General features: G+C 39.4%; 1 protein-coding gene across 6 annotated transcripts in view; it reads left to right on the forward strand.

The window, feature by feature from the left end:
- DBF4 (DBF4 zinc finger) overlaps positions 1-17,696 on the forward strand; it is a 59,743-nt gene that overhangs the window by 1,476 nt on the left and 40,571 nt on the right. For 5 of the 6 annotated variants that reach the window (XM_030550484.1, XM_030550489.1, XM_030550485.1 and 2 more), the window contains one exon: positions 2,456-2,634. In XM_030550484.1, the coding sequence (XP_030406344.1) occupies positions 2,456-2,634 (179 nt within the window). The remainder of the gene's footprint in view (positions 1-2,455; positions 2,635-17,696) is intronic. The other variant, XM_030550487.1, reaches the window with a different exon arrangement.

Here is a 17,696-nt window from a genome sequence, read left to right on the forward strand (position 1 = left end):
TCCTTTAAAACTAAATTAAAATGCAGAGCCCCTCTGGACTGGTGGCCAGGACCCGGGCAGCGTGAGTTCCACTGAAAATCAGCTCACGTTCCAGCTTCGGCACCCGTGCCATGGGTTACGTACCCCTGGGTTAGGTTTTTAAAACTTTCCTCTCTAATGTTAGAAGCTCAGTACTGCTTTATGCTGATAACTGAGAACAATAAGTGAAACTGACTAGAAATAAGTGAAACTGGTTAGCCTGTTCATTGTACAAGCTATCTGAAGTGCTGAAAATAAGTAATTAGATACCTGGAAGAGTAAATTAGGCCTAGGCCCTATAAATTGCTCCATGCAGGCAGAGACCCCTTTCCCCCATTGACATCATTAGACCTGGCAATAGGTCCATCCTCACAGAGCAGCTTGCAGGAATGAGGCTTTTGGTATTAAAAATGTATTTGTCTTGTTAATTTCTGGTATTAAAGTAACCTAGATAAGATAATTGATGTATAAATTATTTGAGTTACCTTTCATTTTCCCTTTAAGGTCCCACTCTTGCAAGTTGATTCACCCAGGATGAGGTCTTTTGCAGTCAGTGGGGCTCTTGGGTGCATAGGTCTACCTTCGCTAATGGGAGACAGTTTGTGTAGATCATTTTATAGGATCATGGCCTTTGTGTGGTTGCAAGATAAAGTTAATCCCCCACTTTTTGAGAGACTTTTTTATTTTAAATTATATAATATGCTGGAAAGGTGGAGTTTTATGGTTTGATCTTTTTTGCAATCTGTACTCATAACTCAAGTCACGTTATTGACATCCGTGACACTGTTCATATGAAGAAAATTCTAATCACAGGATTAAATTCAGTGTCTAATCTCTTGAGTAAACTATTAATTTGCACATTTAAGGGCTTGATCTTGCAATTATGTTTGTCTGGGTGGATCTACTGAGCTCCAGAGAGGTCCACACGCACATACCTAGTTGAAAGGCTGGAACCATATTGTTGTTTGTTTTAGGCATATGTTAAGTTGAATACTCTTCAAAGGGAAGAGCTGTTTTTTTTGTCTAAAAAATTTGCTGTTAAAACTAATACTGTGATAGAACCTTACGTGACTAATCTTGTACATAAAGTTAAACTTATGTAAATGTTTGTGCCCACTGTTGTTTGGGATACCGCACATGAGTATTACCTGTAGGTGCTACTATAATACTATTGTAATTTTATTTAATCATATTATGGCAACTTCTAGAGGCCTCCACCCAGTATGGAATCCCATTGTGTTAGGCAGTATACGTACATATAAGAAGGGAAAATCCATGTCACGGAGGTTTTACAATCTAAATACAAATGACTGACAGAGCAGAAGAAAAGACATTATTAATTTAAAAAAACATACTTAGCTTTTTTTACATAGTATGTTTGCAAAATTTTAATCTGAAGTCCTGTGGAAATAGTTCTTCCATGAATGATTGCAATATGACTTCTCTCTAAATTTTTTCTTCAGTGAAATATTACTCTAAAGTTCTTTTGCTGTTTAGAAAATTGGAATTATTGATTGATTATTAGTTGTTTAGATCCAAAGTTCTGCCCTCATTTAGACCCTATCCAGTTCTCAGTGATTTAAATGGGAGTTGGATTGAGTTCTTCTACCTGTTTAACAAATCTGAAGTCAAGTGACAGAACAGAAACTAATCTTCTTTTTTGATATTTTGTTTGCCTTTAAATATATGTTTTGCAGATAGCCTACCCAAACGTAGTATTACTACTTTAAGGAAATAATAAAGAGAGATACTTTCAGTTCCCAGAACATTGTCTGTCTTTGATGATACCAGTAAATTTTCTAGTGGTATATCATTGCAAACACAATGTAATATTTGGCAAATTGGGTGAAAAGAAAAGAGGACCTTATACTGCTAATGGTAAAAAAGAAAATCAACTGTAAAAGAGGATTTTAACAGAACTGTAAGGACTTGATAACAATATCCACTGAATTCACTGGAAATCTTTCTACTGCCTTCAGTGGGTTTTGGATCATGCCCTAAGAGAACAATTTGAATGAATTAGGCCCCATACTTGCAAGTACTTATGCACATGCTTAACTTTAAGCTGTGGGTAATCCTGCTGCATGCTTAAAGTTAAGGATATGCATAAGTGTTTGCAGGATTGGGGCCGTTGGTGGTTGCTCCCCTTTTTAATATTAGTGTCATTGCTTTTAAATGATTTTGGATAGGCATCAAAATGTCTTCTGAATAATGAACAAAACTTGAATATTTTATATTATGTTAAAGCTAGGTGCTCTTTTATTTTTAAGATACTTTTCTTTCTTGTATGCTTTAGGGTCACAGTTCATCAAAAATATATCCTGCTCATGCAGAACCTTGGCTTATCCTTCACCTACTCTCCCTACTTGAATTTGGTCTTGTAAACACACAAGTACATGCAATATAATCCTATTCAAATTATCTAATCTTTTGACAGCAGGTGGAACGCAAGGAAAAACAGAAAAAAATAAACCTTCTCTGAAAACTTTGAAAAAAGATACCACAAAGACAGAGAAATCTAAATATAAGCCACTTACTGGGAAGGTGTTTTATCTTGATATTCCATCTAATGTGATCTCTGAAAAATTAGAGAAGGATCTTAAGGAACTTGGAGGGGTAAGTTAAAAATCATATGTATTTACAAAGTGGGAAAAATAATAGCAAGTCCTGATATTTTCCCAATACATTATGTTCTGTATATACGTGGCTAGAAATGAATAATTTAAAAACTGTTGTCAAATAATTTCATATTCTATATGTTTTTCTCATTATTTATAATGAACCCTTAGTTTAACACTAAAAATAATTTTCTTTTTTTTACGGAGCTGGTAGCATTGCCTATGAGATTAATGTCATCCAATACTTTCCATTTTAAGACCTTGTTTTCAGTTACTTACAACTTTTGCCTAACTCTGACCGTTTTGGCTGAAATTTTCTGTGCTGGGTGTCTGTCTCAGACTGAATTTTTATTTGAAAGTTTGTCTAATTGGGTTAGTTGTTTCCAAAAATGAGATCAGGGGAAAATATGTTGTTTTGCCCATGTTTAAAGCATTTTTACAACAGTTTCATTGAGAAGCTATGGTGTCTCCATGCCTCAGAGCAGACTTTGGCAAGGAGGTCACATTGGTGCCAGGCATGTGCCTTTTACTGTCCACATGAAATTTTGCTTAAATTTGGCCAAGTAATGAGCCTCACAAAAAAAAATCTCATTTTAAAAATGCTCAGAAGTGACTTATTGGATTTTGGTAGCTAAATTCTCCAAATATTTCATCTGAGTATGCTTCAGCCCAAAGCTGCAAGGACTGGATAGTTCTTTCCCTGCAGTTGCTTCTCCATACTTTCAGGGGCAGTATCTCTTGTGTGGCCAGCACCCCTGGCTCCCCAGGCAGCGAGGAGGAGGCGGTGACCTATTTGAATTCCGGGGGTTGGGGATGTAGTGATATTAGTGTGGGGTGTATTGTACAGACAAAACTACACATGATATTTTCAGGGGGAAAGACAAAGATGCCACATTTATTATAACAATAATTTGATTTATGACTAATAATTAATATTTAATCCTTATACACACGCATTATACCTAATACCTATACACACAGACATTCATTTACACATACACACACCCATCAGATGTTCTGCAGCTGCTGCATAGTTACCAGTCCTGAATGTAGCTTGAGTTTGTGGCTTGATTTTGCAGCTTGGGTTCGTAGCTTGCGGCGGCTAACTGGCCAGGAAAACCAGGCACAAGGACGAGCTGGGTCTCTGTTGGGCATGCACCGATGCCCTTTCATGTTGGCAGCAGAACGTTACCCTCCAAAGTCTTCCATCTCATCCATCCTTTTTGTAGGCTTTAGTTTGAATCCAGAGTCTATAAGTCTTGCTGTGTCATGCTGCCTCTGGGTTTGGTGTTTGATCACCCATCAATTGCAGGCATGACTTTCAGCCTGGGACCTGGCTTTGATCTTCCTTCTATTGTCCCTTTTCTGTTTAGGATGGGCTCTTCTTACTTTGTTAGGGCTCTTGTCTGCATCTTCAGCCGGTGATGTTTGAACTCTATTTCATCAGGACAGGCTGGGGCTGTGGGTTGATTCCATCATTCATACATGCCTCAGTCACACACCTAAACTAAACTAATAAGATTACAGCAGGGTTTGCAAAAATGAAAATTGGAGGATGCTTTTGCAAAATGGAATGAGTATTTTAAAATGGAGTTTAAATTACAATATGGCAAACAGTGAACAGAAGTTACAGTGTGCGCAAGTGTAGTGAATGGTGAACAGAAGTTACATTAATAAAGTGAACAATTAAAAACAATTTCATTGATCAGTTCTACAGGTGTTGCAGGAGCCAGAAGGTGGCTGGAGAGGTAGGTGCTGCAGGGTGGAGTGTTTGGATATGAGCAAATGGGGGGTGGGGAGAGGGCATGGAGAGGTTATGGGTTGGATAGGATCACGGATGGAAGTGGGCTGGAGCTGAGAAGTGAGGGATTGGCTAGGACCAGAGAGGGTGGGGGGCAAGAACAGTGCCATTGGGGTGGGGGTTGGATAGGAACAGAGGAGGAGGGGGCAGGAGCCCAGGGATGGATGGGAAAGGGGGGAGGACAGGATGGCACAGGGACAGCATGACTAATAGCCACCACTGCACACTCCCCTACAGAACCCAGGAGTTCTATGTTTCTGTATTCTTCTGCTGTGAAAGAGCTGTGAAACCCATTGGCAAAGTGTATGTCTCAGCCCATTCTAGTGGTTGGTTTACATACAGGATAACAGCCTTCTACTGTTACCAGTTATTCTGCCATCTTAAGAGATGGTCTTTGCTATGAATCTGTAGGTCCAGATTCTGCTGATGACCCAAGGTGGGGGGGTTATTATGCTTCCACTGTACATAATTTCTTTTTAGTTTTCCCCCCAAAAAACTACATTAAGATTGCAAAGTCAAGCATTCAAAAGTTAGGAAATGCTACAATAAACATTACCCAGGCAACCTTAAATACAGGCCCTTTGTACATATGCATTATTAGATAGTCTTTAATTACTCAATCATGGAGAACTAGATTGATGCATAGGCAAAGTAGGTATGTGCCTAGGACCCAAATTTGTGGGGTAGGGGCCAAAATGGGTTGTGATTGTTTGTTTTGTTTTTTAAACAGTGATGCTGATTTGCATGCACACTGAAAAAAAATTCATTCCCTTGAGTGAATGGCATTGCAACATGGTGCACGCGATTCAGGTTTGCCTCAGCTGCTCCTTTGTTATGGTGAGCAGCACCCCGAGCTGGCAGATCCACAACATGGCCAGCCCAGTCGCAATGAGTGTACTGTGTGGCCATGTGTTGTTTATATTAGAAGGTAGGGACCCAGAATTGTGTGTTTGCCTACGTCCCAGTGATGGGTTAAGCCATCCCTGCAACCATGCACTTTCTTTTAATCACAGAATCCCATTTCAAGTGCTCAGGTTGGACAGTGATCTGGGAAGGAATCAAGGTTGTGTAATAAATGATGATGTCTGTAGGATGCCAGCCTCATTTGTAAGAGTTGAAATGCGCATAGAAGGAGGCAAGGGATTGTGGAAAGTAACAGAATTGTTTTATGCTGAAATTGAATTCTGGAGACCTGGAGTCTATCCCTGCCTCTGTCAAGAGAGTTCCTTTGTGATTTGAGGCAAATCATTTTCACCAGAATTTTCACAATTGGCCTCTAATTTTCTGAGTTCACACAGTGAATGGTGGGAGGGATAGCTCAGTGGTTTGAGCATTCGCCTGTTAAACCCAGGGTTGTGAGTTAAATCCTTGAGGGGGCCATTTAGGGATCAGGGCTAGTAATAATAATCTGTCCTACTGTGAAGGCAGGGGACTGGACTCAATGACACTTAGGTGGAGGGATGGTTCAGTGGTTTGGGCATTGGCCTGTTAAACACAGGGTTGTGAGTTCAATCCTTGAGGGGGCCACTTAGAGATCTGGGACAAAACCAGTACTTGGTCCTGCTAGTGAAGGCAGGGGCTGGACTCAATGACCTTTCAGGGTCCCTTCTAGTTCTATGAGATAGGTACAGCTCCATAAACACCTGGGGCCAGAAATGCTGAATGCTCACAACTGGAGTTAATTGGAACTATCTTTTCAACAGTGTTATAAAAATGTTAAGTTCCCCGTAAAATCAGACCTGAGGTACCTCAAATTGGGCAGTTACAGTTAATGCCCAATTCTGATATTTTGGACCTTAATCTGTTTGTACCTTAGGTCCCCTTCTGTAAAGGAGGGTAGTAATAGCACCCAATCACACAAGCATGTTGTGAAGATAAATTTATTAATATCTGTGAAATACTCCCATCCTATGGTGAGAGCACCATAGAAAAGTTGAAGAAGAAATTAATAATTTTGTATTTGGTACAAGTTTTGGATGATGTACATTAAATATTTAATGTGGCAACACATTTAATTAAAAGGATAAAACAGAAATATTGAATAACTACTCTTTCAGTAATAAGGCAGAGTCTCCTGGAAAAGTGGTATGTGATAATGTAATTAGACAATATTGGGAGTGAATTAAATGATCACTGACTCTCACAAATAATTTCATGTACTTCAAAAAAAAAAAAAAAAAAACCAACCTCACCAGCCGCCAACAAGAGGAGTTGGGGAAAGGTGAATGTGAATTTACCAAGCCTGAAAGTGTTTTAAATTTTGACTGTCTCAGAACATAGCGTCTTAGGGTCTAGGAATTCACTCAGACTGCATTTTAAACAATATTTTGCAGCATTCAAACGTCTCCTAGTTACCTTAATAAATAGACAAAATAATTGAATTTTGGATAAAAGTGTTTTTAAATTTAAAAATAAAATTTTAAAAAATGGAAATTATCTATCTTTTTACAAGTTGCTAATTCTTTACTTCCTGTTTTATAGTTTTAGATGGCTAAGTGGATATTTAGTACTTGTTTCTTTAATTGGTTTTCTCATTAGTAGAACTTCTGATTTTACATTAAAGAATGCTACTAAGAAGTTTCACACTTAAAATGTTAATCTGTGCTGCAAAAGACATGTCCAGGACCTCATTAGCATTCTTGCTAGAAGAACAATAAAAACTCAGACACAAAATGGATAAGCAAATATCTCCGCTATATTTGCGAACACAATCATCTTCCAATATATTGAAAATCCACAAGTCAAGACAGCTGAAATGCTTTGAACAGGTTACATTCCTCCATATTTTAAACCACTGAGACTTATGCTCCTAAATCTAGGAGATGCTTTTGAAAATCCCATCCATAGGTATTTTAAGAGTGGGCCTCTTAAGCTCCTGTTTTTGAAAATGATGACCTGTGTGTATAAAAAAGCTCACAATAACTTTGTTAATGTATTGAAAGTCTGAGTAGTTTTTCATTTTTAAAACTGAAGTAATTTTATTTTGAAGTGAGAGAGAGTTTAAGCTGAGAAAAAAGTTTCTAATAAAAATACAATTTTAGCTGCTGATGCTGCATACACTTAGGCACATGCATAGTGGAAATCAATGGGACTATTTATGAGAGTAAATTTACGCACCTGCTTAAGTGTTTTCAGGGTCAGGGCCTTAATTTTTCAATGTTTTGGTTTTTTGCCTATAGCACTTTTGTAAAATTCAAAGAAGATATCCTACCAATCATGGTATTTCTTTTTTGTAAACAGCATCTATAATTTAGTTCATTTATAAATTTTAATCTAAAGTTGCAATAGCACAGAATTTCAACTTTGTTTTATGAAGTCTCAACCTGATTTAAATCAATTATTTAAAAAAAAAAAACCTCAGGTGATATCAACCATAATTTAAAGCAGTGAAAGCAGTGATTTATTGGCTTGTCTCAGGGTAAAACAATTAAAGGGAAAAAATTAGTAATTTTTTGTTTTTAATTGTGGATTAAGTCTCCCATACATAGGTACAATAGTGTATTATTACCTTATAACAGTTCAGTTATTTCTAAAACAGCTTGAAATCCATATGTAAATAACATTTTCTATAGTGGCATTGATCTGTGAATAGGTCAGGATTCCCATCAAATTTTATAGGCCTTCTGTTGCTGAGAGCAAAAGTTCAAAATCAAATATAAGGAAGCAGACTGTTCAGAACTAATTTTGCATGTTTTTTAGTTCTTAGAAATACTTTAATTTTAAAATAGTGTGGAGATTTACTATGCTATGCAATGTCAATGGCAATTTTTAGTGATTGTATTTTTATTATAAATGCTCAAACTGTTTTCATAGTTAGGGTTTAAGTTTAGTCAGAAGAGTTGTTCCTTTTCGATTCTTTCTAATTGAGGCATTTCAGAATTTTTTTACTCTGCTACTCTCTAGTTCTCTTGCCATTCTTTCCTTATTTGTCAATTCTTCTGGGGGATCTGATTAGAAAGTAAAAATCATCACAGTTGTACTTAAGCATCTGTGAAATTGAGTAAGTTTGTGTTATCACTTACACCAGGGGTGAGCAAACTTTTTGGCCCAAGGGCCACATCTGGGAATAGAAATTGTATGGCAGGCCATGATTGCTCACAGAATTAGGGTAGGGATGTGGGAGAGGGTGAGGGCTCTGGGCTGGGGCCAGAAATGAGGAGTTCAGGGTGTAGGAGGGGGCTCTGGGCTGGGGTGGGGGAGTAGGGTGCACAGGCGCAGGGTGAGGGCTCCAGCTGGTGGTGCGGGCTCTGGTGTGGGACTGGGGATGAGGAGTTTGGGGTGTAGGAGGGTGCTCTTGGCTGGAATCAAGGGATTCAGAGGGTGGGAGAAGGATCAGGGCTAGTTCAGGTGGTTAGGGTGCAGGCTCTGACTAGGAGTGCAGGTTCTGGGGTGGGGCGGGGATGAGGGGTTTGGAGTGCAGGAGGGTGCTCCTGGCTGGGATCAGGGGGTTCAGAGGGCGGGAGTGGGATCAGGGCTGGGGGTACAGGCTCTGGGCAGCGCTTACTTCAAGCGGCTGCTGGAAGCAGCGGCCATGTCCCCCCTCTGGCTCCTACGCAGAGCTGCAGCCAGGTGGCTCTGTGTGCAGCCCCATCCTGCAGCTCCCATTGTGGGATTCATGCCACCTGTAGCCTGAATTGGGGTGTGTCAGTAGTGTTGATTTAGTTTATCCACTCAAATTTAATTTTATTTGATTAATTTTAATTAATTAATATTAATAATAATAGTTGGATATTAATTAGTATGGGTTTGGCTCGTCAATATGTTTGATCAGAAGATAAAGTTCGTCCTGAATCAGGCTTCACAGATTTGTAAAAGGAACTTCGGGGTCATGACAGGAGCTTACACTGAGACAGATATAGTTATAAAGACCTCTTTATTAAAATCAATAAATTGGTAAGCAAATGGTAAAACCGTTAGGATTACAGAATTACAAGTATCGCAGTTCTTTAAGAGAGATATTTATGGTAATACACTGTTATAAACTGCAAACTTGATTCATGCTCACACTCTGGTGTTAGAATACAGCAGCACCGCCTTGGGCGTTTTCACACCTCTGGCAGAGAAAGTTACTGCCAAGTTGTTTGCTTCCTAATTTAACTCTATATGCTTTAACTAAAATAAAACATAAGGAAAATTAAATCCCTTTACACTTACAGTTTGAAAAGAAATAATAATATGGCCTATCAATAGTTAATAACTGTCGTAGATGGGTAACATCGATACGTAGTTGAAGGTGGAGGCAATGAAGAGTAGACAGGAGCAAATAGATGGGTAGATTGCCTGCCTAATGATGAGCTGTCTCACCTTTTTATAGAGCATTAGTCGGAAATCCTTCCTCCTGTGCCCAAATTTCATCCTTCCCCCACGGAAATGTTAGGATACACTTGCCCCATAGTCTAGTATGTATGTGCGTATGAATGACAGGTATGTACGTATTTGTGGTGTACTTGTTAGATTTGTGGACAAAAATCCTCTTTTTCCACCCTTTGCTGTTGTTGGTTCAGTCAAAGGTCTCCAGACATCTGCGTAGATATTTTGTCTGTTGTTACTTTTCTGAGTAAGGGTCCCAAAATGTGCTAAAGTTTCCTTAGCGTCACATACAGGATGTTTGACCTGTAGGTCATTTGCATTACAACCAACTTATTCTTAATATAAATCTGTAAGCCTATTACATCAAATACTCAAATTGATAAGAAAGATATTTATACAGACTAGCAGATTAATCCTTAGGGCTACAAACCCCTATGTAAAAAAAAAAAAAAAAAAAACCCCTTAACAGTCTTTTGCTGTCTCCATTTCCTTTCTTCCTATCTGTTTCCTTTCTCTTTGTGTCCTGTTTTTACTCCTATGAGCCATACTTCTTCCTTGCCTCCCTCTCTAGAACCCGTCTGCACCTGTAAGCTTGCACCAAAACACACAGGACTTTGTTAGTTTAGGCCCCAATCCTGCAAAGGTTTATGTGTGTGCTTAACTTTGTGCACATGAATAGTCATTAACTTCAGTGGAACTACTCACATGTGAAGTTAAGCATATTTGCAGGATTTGGGCCAAAACTTACAATCTAAAAAAACCATCAGCAACATGGAATCATTATAACATAATTCAAATAATCACATTAACTTTTACTCTAATACTGTTGTCATTCTCTGCCCCCACCCGCCCCCACAGTAATCCTCTTATTGTTGCTATTCTATTCTTAATGTCATATCTAAACAGCGAGCCTAAATTCTGCTCTCTATTATTATACTTGTAAGAATTTGGATTGACTTAATAACATCAATGGAATTGCTTCTGATTTACAACAGTGTATCTGAGAGCAGAATTGGCCATCAGATCATAAACTGTTCAGGTCAGGGGCTGGCTTCTTTCTGACTGAGAAGCACCATGCACACCTCTAGCACTGGATACAATTGTATCTAGTCGGATGCATTGTGCATGCTTTACAACAATATTTGGAAAGTCAAAGTTGGTTAGCACTTTTTGGAAATTAACATAGCAATTATTTGATTGCATGACTGCATTGTCGTGGGATCCAGATTTCAACCATTTAGAATATGATCAAAATCTAAATTTAAATAAATGTCATTTCCAAAGAATACATTAATTAAATATTTGTAAATACTCTATTGAACTCTCAATTAATTATTATAAATTCTGTGAAATCCTACTAAATCTTTTTTAATCCTCTCACGTTTTTAGTCTGAAAAAACAGTTTGCTCCAAGCTCAACAAAGGGCATAGCTTTGACACAGAAAGTTGTGGAACTCCCTGTAAAAGTTGGATTAGTTGAATTTGTATAAAATAGCATTGGCAGTTAAAATGTTTCCATTCCCTATAATTGCAGCAGGTGATAGGAGCTGCTTACCACATTTGCTTTTCAGAAAGTTATAATGGCTACAGTTGTGTGAACTAATAGAAGCCTACTGGGGAACTGTCAACTTGGAATTGTGTTATATTGGTTATTGCAAGTTGTATGAAGTTATTAGGGATGAAATTTCACAGCAATGTGATTTCAACTTGGAGTCCCTTTGAATTTAACAGTATAATCTTTTCCTCTGCTTTCTTGTCCTTCTCTCCAACCCAGAACTTTTAAAATTATTTTTTGGGAAGGATAAGTGCACAAGCAAGAGAAATGAAATGGGTATTCTTTCTGTGCTGCTATTCTTGGGGAAGCAGCATAATCCCAATTTTGTGAGATGCTTTGTGCTCTCAACTCCAGTTTACAGGTGTGATTTTTTGCTACTGTCTGTGGGTGTGCACTTGAAGTAAGTAAGTAGCTCTTTGCCATCTGCTTGGGACTTAACTATCTTGAGCAGTTTTGTATCACCTGCAATTTTTGCAGCCTCACTGTTTACCCCTTTTTCCAGATCATTTATGAATATATTCAATAGGACTGATCCCAGCACAGACCCCTGGGGGACACCACTATTTACTTCTCTCCAGTCTAAAACTGATTATTTATACCTATCCTTTGTTTCCTATCTTTTAACCAGTTACCAGTCCATGAGAGGACCTTCCCTCTTATCCCATGACAGCTTTCTTTGCTTAAGAGCCTTTGGTAAGAGACCTTGTCAAAGGCTTTCTGGAAATCTAAGTACACTATATCCACTGGATCCCCCTCGTCCACATGCTTGTTGATCCCCTCAAAGAATTCTAGTAGATTAGTGAGGCATGTTTTCTCTTTACAAAAACCATGTTGACTCTTCCCCAGCAAATTATGTTAATCTATGTGTCTGACAATTTTCTTCTTTACTAATACAATTAAGTATACTCATTATTTTCTTTAAACTTCTCAAATCGCAATTCTGTAATCTCATTTTGTAGCAGTTTGAATTCTTCTATTCAGAAAGAGTTACAGGTAGGCCATTATAAATTGTACTACCTTTATTTTACAATTATGCACAAAACCCTTACATTAAAAGAACTGTATTAAGATTAAAATGTCAAGCGCTATGAAGATAGGAAATGCAAGAAGTAATATTACCTGTGCAAGCTTAATTTAGCCTGTTTTCACATATGCATTATGATAGTCTTTAATTATGTGATCAAATTTTTTGTATAGGACCACAGCATCATTTAGTGCATACGAATAACGGTTCTCACTTAATGAACAGCTACTCAATAATCTGTTTTATCCTTAATGTTCAATGTGAAGTCATCCTTATTTACTGCACAGTATTCAAATCCTGCTCTGAAGACAGAATTATTAATTTCTTCATGGGCTTTTGAATGGTTCTTATCACTGTGGTATCAGAGGGCTTCATACTTAAGGCTAAGATTTTTCTCATGGAAGTAATGGAATCTGTGACTTCTAGAGACCTTTGTGACATTTTCTGCTTCATCCCCGAGCCAGCGGTGCCTCCTGCAACTCCCAGCCACCATGGGTGGTGAAGGGGACCCTGGAGCCCCAGCAGCTCTGAGTTCTGGACCCTCATAAGAACCGCCGTACTGGGTCAGACCAAAGGTCCATCTAGCTCAGTATCCTGTCTACCAACAGTGGCCAATGCCAGGTGCCCCAGAGGGAGTGAACCTAACAGATAATGATCAAGTGATCTCTCTCCTGCCATCCATCTCCACTCTCTGACAAACAGAGGCTAGGGACACCATTCCTTACCCATCCTCACTAATAGCCATTAACGGACTTAACCTCCATCAATTTATCTAGTTCTCTTTTAAACCCTGTTATAGTCCTAGTCTTCACAACCTCCTCAGGCAAGGAGTTCCACGAGTTGACTGCACTATATGAAGAACTTCCTTTTATTTGTTTTAAACCTGCTGCCCGTTAATTTCATTTGGTGGCCCTTAGTTTTTGTATTATGGGAACAAGTAAATAACTTTTCCTTATTTACTTTCTCCACATCACTCATGATTTTATATACCTCTATCATATCCCCCCTTAGTCTCCTTTTTCCAAGCTGAGAAGTCCTAGCCTCTTTAATCTCTCCTCATATGGGACCCATTCCAACCCCTAATCATTTTAATTGCCCTGCTCTGAACCTTTTCTAATGCCAGTATATCTTTTTTGAGATGAGGAGATCACATCTGTATACCGTATTCAAGATGTGGGTGTACCATGGATTTATATAAGGGCAATAAGATACTCTCCATCTTATTCTCTATCCCCTTTTAACGATTCCTAACATCCTGTTTGCTTTTTTGACCATCGCTGCACACTGCGTGGACATCTTCAGAGAATTATCCATGATGACTCCAAGATCTTTTTCCTGATTCGTTGTAGCTAAATTAGGCCCCATCATATTGTATGTATAGTTGGGATTATTTTTTCCAGTGTGCATTACTTTACATTTATCCTTATTAAATTTTGTTTGCCATTTTGTTACCCAATCACTTAGTTTTGTGAGATCTTTTTGAAGTTCTTCATAGTCTGCTTTGGTCTTAACTAGAACAGTTTAGTGTCATCTGCAATTTTTGGCACCTCACTTTTTACCCCTTTCTCCAGATCATTTATGAATAAGTTGAATAGGATTGGTCCTAGGACTGACCCTTGGGGAACACCACTAGTACTCCTCTCCATTCTGAGAATTTACCATTTATTCCTACCTTTTGTTCCCTGTCTTCTAACTAGTTCTCAGTCCATGAAAGGACCTTCCCTTTTATCCCATGACAACTTAATTTACGTAAGAGCCTTTGGTGAGGGACCTTGTCAAAGGCTTTCTGGAAATCTAATTACAGTATGTCCACTGGATCCCCCTTGTCAGCATGTTTGTTGACCCCTTCAAAACACTCTAATAGATTAGTAAGACATGATTTCTCTTTACGGACACCATGTTGACTATTGCCCAACAATTTATGTTATTCTGTGTGTCTGACAATTTTATTCTTTATTATTGTTTCAACTAATTTGCCCAGTACTGACGTTAGACTTACTGTAATTGTCAGGATCACCTCTAGAACCCTTTTTAAATATTGGCGTTGCATTAGCTATCTTCCAGTCATTGGGTACAGAAGCCAATTTAAAGGACAGGTTACAAACCATAGTTAGTAGTTCCACAACTTCACATTTGAGTTTTTTCAGAACTCGTGGGTGAATGCCATCTGGTCCCGGTAACTTGTTACTGTTAAGTTTATCAATTAATTCCAAAATCTCCTCTAGTGACACCTCAATCTGTGACAATTCCTCAGATTTGTCACCTACAAAAGCCGGCTCAGATTTGGGACTCTCCCTAACATCCTCAGCAGTGAAGGCTGAAGCAAAGAATCCATTTAGTTTCTCCGCAATGACTTTATCGTCTTTAAGCGCTCCTTTTGTATCTGATTGTCCAGGGGCCCCACTGGTTGTTTACCAGGCCGCCTACTTCTGATATACTTAAGAAACATTTTGTTATTACCTTTTGAGTTTTTGGCTAGCCATTCTTCAAACTCCTCTTTGGCTTTTCTTACTACATTTTTACACTTAATTTGGCAGTGTTTGCGCTCCTTTCTATTTGCCTCACTAGGAGCTGACTTCTACTTTTAAAAAGATGCCTTTTTTATCTCTCACTGCTTCTTTTTACATGGTTGTTAAGCCACGGTGGCTCTTTTTTAGTTCTTTTACTGTGTTTTTTAATTTGGGGTATACATTTAAGTTGGACCTCTATTATGGTGTCTTTGAAAAGCGTCCATGCAGCTTGCAGGGATTTCACATTAGTTACTGTACCTTTTTTTTCTGTTTAACTAACCCCCCCCACATTTTTGCACAGTTCCTCTTTCTGAAATGAAATGCCACAGTGTTGGGCTGCTAAGATATTCTTCCCACCACAGGGATGTTAAATGTTGTTTTATTATGGTCACTATTTCCAAGCTGTCCTGTTATAGTTACCTCTTGGACCAGCTCCTGCGCTCCGCTCAGGACTAAATCAAAAGTTGCCTCTCACCTTGTCGGTTCCTGTACCAAAAAGCAATCATTTAAAGTATCTAGAAATTTTGTGTCTGCATTTTGTCCTGAGGTGACATGTTCCCAGGGATAATTGAAATCCCCCACGGTTACTGAGTTCTTAATTTTGATAGCTTCTCTAATTTCCCTTAGCATTTCATCGTTGCTATCACTGTCCTGGTCAGGTGATCGATAATAGGTCCTTAATGTTATATTCTTATTAGAGCATGAAATTACTATCCATAGAGATTCTATGAAACATGTGGATTCACTTAAGATTTTTACTTCATTTGATTCTAATTTTCTTTCACATATAGTGCCACTCCTCACCCCACTGCACCCCCACTCCTCACCCCACTGCACCCCCACACGATCTGTTCTGTCCTTTCGACATATTTTGTACCCCGGAATGATTATGTCCCATTGATTGTCCTCAGTCCACCAGGTTTCTGTGATGCCTATTATATCAATATCTTCATTTACTGCAAAGCATTCTAGTTCACCCATCTTATTATTTAGACTTCTAGCATTTGTGTACAAGCACTTTAAAAACTTGTCCCTGTTTATTTGTCTGCCCTTTTCTGATGTGTCTGATTCTTTGTGTGAATGTTTCTCGTCTGATCTGGCCATTGCATTATCCTCTTCCATCCTCTCCTCCTGATTAAAACTTAGAGAATCTTTATCAATAGACTCTCCTCTAAGAGAAGTCTCTGTCCAATCCACATGCTCTTCTGCAGCAGTCGGCTTTCTCCCATCTCCTAGTTTAAAAACTGCTCTGCAACGTTTTTAATGTTAAGTGCCAGCAGTCTGGTTCCACTTTGGTTTAGATGAAGCCCATCTCTCCTGTTTAGGTTCCCCCCATCCCAAAAGTTTCCCCAGTTCCTAATGAATCTAACCCCCTCCTCTCTACACAATCATCTCGTCCACACATTGAGACTCTGAAGCTCTGCCTGCCTACCTGGCCCTGCATGTGGAACCGGGAGCATTTCTAAGAATGCCACCATAGTGATCCTGGATTTCAATCTCTTCTCTAGCAGCCTAAATTTGGCCTCCAGGATGTCTCTTACCCTTCCCTATGTCATTGGTATCTACATGTCCCACGACCACTGGCTCCTCCCTAGCACTACACATAAGTCTATCTGGATGCCTCAAGAGATCTGCAACCTTCGCACCAGGCAGACAAGTCACCCTACAGTTCTCCCAGTCATCACAAACCCAGCTATCTATGTTTCTAATGAGCGAATCTCCCATTACTAACACCTACATTTTCCTAGTGACTGGAGTTCCCTCCCCTAGAGAGGTAACCTCAGTGCGAGAGGATACCCTAACACCATCTGGAAGGAGGGTCCCAACTATGGGACGGTTTCCCTCTGCTCCTGTTGACTGGTCTACTTCCCTGGGCCTTTCATCCTCCTCAAAAGCACTGGGGCTGTCTGACCAGAGGTGGGACAATTCTACAGTGTCCTGGAAAACCTCATCAACATACTTTTCTATCTCCCTTAGCTCCTCCAGTTCCACCACCTGGCCTCCAGTTCCACCACCTGGCCTCCAAAGCCCGTACGCGGTCTCTGAGGGCCAGGAGCTCCTTGCATCGAATGCACACATACGCCACTCACCCACAGGACAGGTAATCATACATGCTGCATTCAGTGCAATAAACTGGATAGCCCCCATTCTGCTGCTGGCTTCTGCCTGAATTCTCTCCTACAGCTACCTAAGTTAATGAAAGTGTTTTTGTTTAAATCAAGAAGTTTTGAATATAGTTTAGTTTACAGGTTTTAAAGAAGGCAAGTGAACGTTGCCCCCTTCCCACTCCCCTTCCAAACTCCCTTGTGAAACTCCCTGTTCGTAGCCCTGGTCACAGAGGCCACAGGGCTCAGCCACAAACTCTGCAGATACCCCTGGCCCCTGCATGGATCCTGGGAGATAAGACAGAGGCCAGGGTCATCCACTCAAAAGCCTCTATCATCACTCTGTGTCCCTGACAGCCCACTCACTCCCTGGTCTCTCCCTGACTATAGGGAATCCCCTTAAATGGGCATTTTCATCATATAGGGCACTCCCTGGAAAAGATAATACAGACCCAGCCTTAAATATTTTCCATTGAAACAGCCACTGATGAGGGTTTTGGCATCATCTTCAGAAACTTCTTTCAGTTCCAAAATACCATGTACAGTGCTTAGATACTACAGCAACTCATGATTTAGAAAAACATTAAGATAGGTAGAGAATTGTTAATTCTGTTACACCCTGAATTTCTTCAGCTGTGTGGTGCTGGAATCATGTACCTGACCCTCCTCCCTACCCACTTTGTCACAGTTATTTTTAGTAAAAGGGACAGGTCAAGGGCTTCTGTTAATTTTTGCTTATTGTCCTCCTTCTATATC

The sequence above is a fragment of the Gopherus evgoodei genome, chromosome 2 (assembly GCF_007399415.2).
Source record: "Gopherus evgoodei ecotype Sinaloan lineage chromosome 2, rGopEvg1_v1.p, whole genome shotgun sequence".
Lineage (NCBI taxonomy): Eukaryota > Metazoa > Chordata > Testudines > Testudinidae > Gopherus > Gopherus evgoodei.